This window comes from Camelina sativa, chromosome 8, assembly GCF_000633955.1.
Source record: "Camelina sativa cultivar DH55 chromosome 8, Cs, whole genome shotgun sequence".
NCBI lineage: Eukaryota > Viridiplantae > Streptophyta > Magnoliopsida > Brassicales > Brassicaceae > Camelina > Camelina sativa.
Window position 1 is genome coordinate 12165886 of NC_025692.1, and position 8971 is coordinate 12174856.

General features: G+C 34.8%; 1 protein-coding gene across 1 annotated transcript; it reads right to left on the reverse strand.

Moving 5' to 3' along the window:
* Positions 4129–5512, reverse strand: LOC104707021 (60S ribosomal protein L22-3). The gene is made up of 3 exons (XM_010423272.2): positions 5402–5512; positions 5005–5242; positions 4129–4513 (listed from the first exon to the last, which is right to left on the reverse strand). The coding sequence occupies exons 2-3, from the start codon at positions 5232–5234 to the stop codon at positions 4369–4371; spliced, it is 375 nt and encodes a 124-aa protein (XP_010421574.1). The 5' UTR covers positions 5235–5242; positions 5402–5512; the 3' UTR covers positions 4129–4368.

An 8971-nucleotide genomic window follows, 5' to 3' on the forward strand; every position in this document is an offset into this window, starting at 1 on the left:
TATTGAAGTATGAATTAAAAATCAAAATATAATCTAGTAATGTGAGTTTTAATTCATACTATGTAAATACGAGAAATATATTGTAAAGTATACTAGTACTTAATCATATTTATGTCATTTGAAGTGTGTTAATTCCGGATATTTTTAAAAATATATGTATAAAATACTTAAAAAACAAAAAAATACTAGTATACTTAACAATATATTTCTCATATTTATAGCTATTAAATATAAAAAAACAATTATACAGAAAAAAAATAATACCCACTAAGTTTTTTTTTTTTTTGGTAAAAGATGATAATACCCACTAAGTTCCATCAAAAAAATGATTTACTAGTGCCTAGCAAAAGTTTGAAACATGTAATTATATTATGTATAGTTGTTCACTTCCTCAAATACGAAACGGTATTATTTGATTTTAAACAAGAAAGAAATGAAATAGGAAGGATGGTGAAGAGAAATGAAAGATGATGATGAGGTGATGGAGACAGTGAGTGACACAGAAAGGAATGGGTTGCGTGTTCCTCGCGAGTTTCTTCCCTCCTTTTCTCTCTCTCTCTCTCTTTCTCTCACACCTCTTTCTTTTTTTTTTACCCGTTTGGAAGAGAAAGAAAACAAAAAGATCCCACCACCATAGTCCATAGATAGAGAGACAGAGACTTTGTGTGTTTGCAGAGTTCCCATGCAATTCTTCTATCTTTTTTTTACTCCATTTATTATCCTCCTCTTTGCTCAATTATTAACAAGGCCAAAACGAAGCTTTATATGATCTATGTATCTTATAATTAACATGAATAATATAGTCAAATGGGATGCAATAATGAGATGGGTAACAATTATCTATAGGGAAAAATGGTTATAAAAATTAGTGCTAGGAGATTGTAGAGTATTTTTTAATCTTATTTTCAAAACACGATTTTGTAATTTAATATGTACGTAATAACTACGATCATTTTCATCCGTCGCTTAAATGACGCAATGCAGCCATGCAGGTTATATGGTAATTGGTAAGTTAAAGTAAAACTTAGTTAAGCAAAATGATATAGTATTATTTTGCATTGGTCAATTCAATTTTGTTTGGTACATGTTTAAAAGTATGAGCATCGAATCTTAGATAATAGATTTCTCCATGATATGTGAAAAAGAAAGAAAGGGTCGCATAAAGCAAGATTTCATTTAGATCAGGAAAAAGAAAATGAAAAAAAAAAAAAAGAAAGTGGAGGATTCTGAAGTTCACTGTCACTTACTTCTGACGAAGTGAATCGTTCGTTCCCCCATGTTTTGTGGGTTTGGGTTTTTTCCCCTCTGACGTCGTTTGCTNTATATGATCTATGTATCTTATAATTAACATGAATAATATAGTCAAATGGGATGCAATAATGAGATGGGTAACAATTATCTATAGGGAAAAATGGTTATAAAAATTAGTGCTAGGAGATTGTAGAGTATTTTTTAATCTTATTTTCAAAACACGATTTTGTAATTTAATATGTACGTAATAACTACGATCATTTTCATCCGTCGCTTAAATGACGCAATGCAGGTTATATGGTAATTGGTAAGTTAAAGTAAAACTTAGTTAAGCAAAATCATATATTATATTTTTTTTAACATTAAATTAGAAGCTAACTCCAAGGTTAGTTGTCCAAACTGGAGGGAAAGAGTTTACAAAGGTAGATGCAGAGCGGGCAAGACAATCAGCCCGTACATTAGACATATGCGGAATCCTCAAAAACAAGGATGGAAATGATGAGCGAAGTGAGCTAAACTCATCCAATAGATTAGAAAAAGCAGGCCAATTATCAGGAAACTGCATCATCGCCACTAATTCAGCACAATCCGTCTCGAAACTCTGACATTGAGTGCCCGTCGCCAATATGGATGCCATCTCCCAAATCAACGCCTGAAACTCCGAATGTAGAGGTGATGGTCCGCGTCGCTGACTTCGTGCTCCCATTAATAATGTTCTATCTTCATTATTACATAACCACCAACCTAACCCTTTCAAAGGATCTGAAGACTTCCAAAATCCATCGACCTGACACCGGGAACAAGGGAGCCGAATCTCCAAGGGTAAAGGATCTAAAGGAACCGAAGTGAAGGACTTAGCCTCCTCCCATAACAACTTATCCATAGTCGCCTGAGTGATAATATCAGCTGGCTCTGCCTCTATACCCTGAAAAACTTTTTTATTTCTATCTTTCCAGATACACTAGACAATCCAAGGAAGACGGAAACTTATATCCGTGGTCACCGACTGGGACGACACCCGCCAATATAGGAAATCTAAGTTCGGAAAAATAGAACCATATGGAAAACCATCCACGCGTAAGTCGAACGGGGACAAAGCCCAGATCCGACGAGAACGGGGACACTCAAAAAGTGCATGATTGATAATTTCTACTGCCAAGCCACATCGTTTACATAAAGGATCACATTGGGCTCCCCGATGATGAAGGCGTTCCAACACAGGGAGGGAACCGGAGACAATCTACCAGAAAAAATGTTGAATCTTTGAAGGAACCTCAAGTTTCCAAGCCTGCGCCCGAAGAGCCGTACACATCGGTCCATACTCGACCTCGTTAACTAACTCACGTGCGAGCCGATAACCGGATTTAACCGAATACTTCCCTGATTTAGTGAAATGCCAAATCAGTTTATCCGGTTTAAATGATTTACTGATCTCCATAGATAAAATGATCTGAATATCTAGGGGATCCATGAACTCCTCTAGGATTGGCAAATGCCACTCTTTCGTAATTGGATTAATTAAATAGTTGATCATTAAATTGGGATGTAACTGCGCTCCTCAACCATTAGCTGGTCTCGGTTGATTTTCCGGAATCCACTAATCTAGCCACACCGAGACATTACAACCCTAACCTATCGCCCATCGTCAAATCAATTTTGATTGGTACATGTTTAAAAGTGTGAGCATCGAATCTTAGATAATAGATTTCTCCATGATATGTGAAAAAGAAAGAAAGGGTCGCATAAAGCAAGATTTCATTTAGATCAGGAAAAAGAAAATGAAAAAAAAGAAGAAGAAAGTGGAGGATTCTGAAGTTCACTGTCACTTACTTCTGACGAAGTGAATCGTTCGTTCCCCCATGTTTTATGGGTTTGGGTTTTTTTCCCGTCTGACGTCGTTTGCTTTTTAACTCTCTCACTCTCTCTCTCATTTAACACACCACAACCACACTCCCAAATCTAAGCTGAGATCATGCATTTGTAGTCAACTAGTCATGTTCATATTGGTAAGACATTGTGATACACTTAAATAGTAGTAGACTTTTTTTTTTTTTTTTTTTTTTTTTTTTTTTTTTTTTTTTTTTTTTTTTTTTTTTTTTTTTTTTTTTTTTTTTTTTTTTTTTTTTTTTTTTTTTTTTTTTTTTTTTTTTTTTTTTTTTTTTTTTTTTTTTTTTTTTTTTTTTTTTTTTTTTTTTTTTTTGAACAAACAATAGTTGTAGACTAAAACTAACATGATGTATACTAAACAAATCAAAACAGACAAACATGTAAATTTTAACTATCAATTTAATAAGCAGATTTAAATTTACGTAACGAAAATACTCTTATAACCGCCATATAATGATGATAGACTGATAGTACAAATCTTTTGTACCATTGGTAATACTAACGATTGATTTATATCTTGCATATGTGGAGGTCAAAACCAGGTGAGGCGATTTAAAAAAACCCTAGTCAAATTCTGTAGATAAATCACTAAATCGAACTGGGTTAAGAGTTAACGAATTGAAAAGTTTGCGAGCTTGAATACAAGAAACAACTGAAATGTAAAAGTAAAGTAAAAGTAAAACTAATGAAATCTAGAGTAAAAACAAATAGTTGCATTACTTGTGTTGCTACAATCTCTTTGTCTTTTGATTTCATCATTAAATCCAATATCATATCTATTGATTTCGTAATACTCATCTCCGTGCTTCATGGGCATCACATTCACCTTTTATTTCTTATAATATCTTTGTATTATACATTTCACAAGTTCTCACAAAATTGGATTTGTGCAAAATCTAAAACTAATATATCTTTTGACTAACATAGTTAATCTTCATCATCTTAACAAAATTTTATCAAAATCATTAGCCATTTCTCTGAACAAATATGTTAATCGAGAAAACTTTTTGTAAGAAATGGACTCCATAGAAAATCTCAAGTGTTGCAACAACAAAATAATAATATCTAACACAAAACTGAAGATAATATCTAACACAAAACTGAAAAAGAGTATTACTTCAATCAAAACTAAATAATATCTAACACAAAACTGAAGATAATTGAAGAATCAAAACCAAACCAACAGGGAGAGCAGAACACAGCACTAGACTAAAACCGGTTTTACTGGTTTTAATCCTCTTCCTCTGCTTCGTTCTCAGCAATGTTGAAGTACCTCAACTCATAGAGGTTACGGTCCTTGTTCGCCGCAATCACTCTGAGCCAATCCCTCACGTTATGCTTCTTCAAGTACTTCTTTGTCAAATACTTGAGATATCTATCACAAACAAAAACAAATAACTACACTTAGCCACTGTCCAATATCAGAACAAAACACAATCCTATACTCAACTCCACAAGATAAATCAATCCAAGATTCTACCATCAGACCAACCAACAAAAGCATTACCAAAACCATTAGAGATTCTACAATCAGACCAACCAACAAGATGAACAAAAGCATTACCAAGACTATTAAAGATTCCAAATCCAACACTGTAACAAGCAACAAAATGATCATAAACATTACCAACAAAAAGATCAAACAAAAGCAGTACAAACCAACCGGTTTTATACATTAAAACTATACTCAACTACTAAGCAATAACTTAAAGATTCTACACATTCAAATAGTACCAACCAACAAGATGAAACAGAAGCATTACAAAAACAATTCCTACACAACACAACCCAATCAAAACCTAGACACAAGTTAAAATGCAAAACTGAAAGAAAAAAAATATTAGGATTTTAGTTAAAAATGATAACCTCTTGGAGAATTGACCATCAGAAGTAACAGTAATCTTGCTCTTCTCACGAGTGATGGAAACAGAATCACCAAGAGCACCAGCTTTACCACCAACCTTAATCCTCTCCTGAAGAAACTTCTCTAGAGAAGCAATCTCCATGATCTTGTCATCAACAGGCTTCGAACAATCAATAGTGAAGGACACTCCCTTCTTCTTCCCCTTTGTTGCTGCTGCACCACCACGACTCATTTTCACCTCTACGAATCCAACACACACACAAAAAATGTCAACAAAACAATAACAATTTCGAATCTGAATCTAAAGTTCGTCGAATCACATTTCCAGGAAAAGGAAAGCTATACAATAGAGGTAAAGGAGTTTAAACAACAACAAGAATCGATTCTATGGAAGATTACCTGAAGCTGTAGGAGGAACTGTGTATGAAGAAGCGAGGAGCGGCGTCTCTTTTTGATCTTTGTTGCGTTTAGGGTTTTTTAGGCTTTAAAGGTGCTCGTGTCAATTTGTTCTGATAAATAACAATGTGGTCCTGATTTGTTTGTTTAATCTAAATAAACCCCAAAACATTTCAGATTTGACTCAAAAACCCAGTATTTGTAATGTGTAAGTTTGAAAATTTTATCTGCAATGGGCCGAAAAGCCAGCGGACGTATTGTTCCAAAATGATAGTATCATTAATTCAACAACTCTTTTTTTTTTGTTTTTAACGCCAGATCAGTTATATTATATCATCGAAATGTTACATGATACTATGATATACACATCATACATGATGAAACCATTCAAGTCCAACTATTTTAAATGAGAAACCATTTGGTTAAATAAATCAAAGCATGATATTATTTAGAAATAAAATAAAAAGAATGAAACATTGCTCAACTTAAAACAAGTGCATGGATACTTCTTCAGCTTTGGAAGTCCATAAACTTTCTCTCCACTGCGAGGTTGATGGATCTTGTAAGGATTCTAATCTTTATGTGGGTTTGGGTTGGTGTTTCTCTAGCAGGGAAGTCAAAACGCTACTTTTGGGAGCAAGATGTCACAGACAAACCCCTTCACCCTTACATTCTGAGTTACAAGCCTTGATCTAGGCGATGGAGTCTCCTGGCGGCTGGCGTTGACTGTTCCATTTTTAAGACTGACTGTGCAGAGCTAATGGCAATGCAATCTTCGGAAGAATGGCCTGCTTATTCCAACCTGCTGGATGACTTTAGTTTACTCAGATCTTTCATCCTCGCTTTCACCCTTAACAGGATTCCACGTACGGCAAATGTGAGGGCAGATTGTCTTGCCCGTTCCTCACGTTCTTTAGTTTCAGAAACAACTTTTCTAAACTCTAATTTAATGTGTGGTTGATTAAAAAAAAAAAACAAGTGCATGTTCGTAAGTGAGCAAAGAATTGAAATCAGACCCATTAATAAATAAACGATATTTACATTAAAACATAAGGATCATTGTTTAACATACAACAAAGAAAGACAATCTCCAAAGCTAATACAACAAAAAGATAGAAATAGATAAGAGTCATCGAAATTGTAGACTTGAAAGTTACGAACCAAATCCTAGCAAAGCTGCAAGGGTTTTGGAACCTGTGAGATCAAAAAATAACAATCATTTTTCTATGAGCAAGTTGATAGATGAGAAGATAGTCACTGTCTTGGATCGAAGACAACAATATTCACTGTAGGACATGATAATCATACAAATTGAAGTGTTTGAGAAGAGAAGGGTTTGACCAACAAGAAGGGCCATCGTTCAAAAACGTCAATATTCTGCGGAGATCGTGAGAACTGTAATTCATCATCGGTATATAGCTCATCGTTATAAAATTGTTAAAGTTTTGAATCTTGGAAGAAGCTGAGATGATGTTACTTAAATATGAGGATACCTCATTAAAAGCTAATTTCATTCAAAAATTCATAAAATTGTAGATTAATTACTATTTTGAAAATAACCTATCATAAAAATAAAAATAATATTATCAATTAAAAAAGAGACTATATATTTCTTTTTTGTAACTTATTTCCCATTAGATATTAATGTTAGCAAGGAAATTAGAACTACAAAGTCTAACCACATAAAGTAAAGTTTATTTATTTTTGGTTTGTAACTTGGGATTATTTAACTTTACTTGGTGTTTGTTCAGTTTTTATATTCTCAAGGTTTTATAGAACTTATTTTGTAAAATGTTTTGCATTAGTTTTTAAAAGAAAAAAATGTAGCGCATCTTAGTTGGAACATGTATTTTTTATGCTAATTAGTACTATGGAGTTAGGATTAACATAAACACAAGTCATCATGTCCTTTCTGGTAAGACACCTTCATAGAGTTACACCACAACCATGGGAGTATCTACTTGAATGGGCACGTGCCATACACAGATTATATAGATTTAATAAATTTCGTAGGTAATTAATGTGTTTCTAGTTTAGTTGTCCCATATTACTCCAATAACCTAGATTGGCCATCGTGAATTATGATGCCTCATTCGGATCATTAATTACTTTGTTTTTCAAATATTAGTTTACTATTTTAGTGAAAACACGCATATTAAAAAATAGTTACTTTTAGAAAGTTTAACCAATTATAAACAAGTCTGCATAATATAAAATATAAATTTAATCTAAAAGTTGCATAAAAAATTGGAAACATCATATATTATGAAATAAAAATACTTCTCTAAACATCCTATATTATAAAACGGAGGCAATATTAAATACTTTCTATGTCATTTATTGTATAAACATTCAAGAATTATGGGGACTCGTCGTTTCTAAAGAAGATAGTTAAATCTTTTTTTTTTTTTTTTTTCCGGCAGAGTACAAGATCAGCTCAAACGAGCCAATTGTTAGGAAAAAAGTTTACATAGGTAACTAGATGTGACTCTATTCTAGCACGTCGTGCTAGCTTGTCAGCATTACCATTATGTGTTCTGGAGACGTGAACTAGCGCAAAAGATAAGAACTCTTCCTTGTCCGCCACGATCTCATCTAAATACGTCTTGAAGGCAGACCACTCGGACGGCGAAGACACCATCTTCACCAGATCAGAACAGTCTGTATGGAAAACCACATTCTCAATATCCGCACCAATCATACAACGCATTGCCCAGATTAGAGCTTCCACTTCTGCATGGAGAGGTGACAAGCTGCGACGAAGGTTGGACGCACCCATAATGGGGAAGTCCCCCTCAGGGGAAGTGCAGTACCATCCTCGGCCTGTATATTGGTCAGTTATCTTCCAAGATCCATCCACAAAGCATCGGTAACTGGTTCTATATATGTTGGCCGTAGCCGTTACCACAGGCACATGACCGATAGTGGAATGAGGCCCATCCGTGGACGGGATCCCTACTGTGTCTGCTTGTGCCGAAATCCAAAATTTAGCTTCCTCCTCCGCCATCTGTAAAATTGCTAACGGATTGGAGTCCAAATTGCTAAAATTTTTGTCATTTCTAGCCTTCCAAATGTACTATAGAATCCAGGGATAATAATCCACTGAAGGATTCTGCTGAAATCTCCAGAATAAGTAATCCATGTTTGCATAGACAGATTCTGAAGGGAAACAGCCCGGTGATGTCGGGAAGGAGGATAGAGCCCAAACCTGCCTGGCCGGAGGGCATAAAAATAAAGCATGATTGATTGTCTCCTCAGAACCACCACAACAACCGCATTCAGAATCACAAGACATACCACGTCGCCGCAAATTAGATGTTGTCGCCATACAACCCGTGATCGCTTGCCATAGAAAATGTCTGAGTTTTGGTGGACACCGAATCTGCCAGACAAAAGCCTGTAGAGGAATAATGCTAGGGCCAAAAGCAGGCGTCGAGGCCGCCTGATTTTGACGCAAAACTTTATACCCAGATTTAACGGTGTACAGACCAGTTTTTGTCAAATGCCAACCCAATATATCCGGTGAATCTGGTTTACCAACAGGTAAAGCAGAAATAATGGCAACATCCTCCG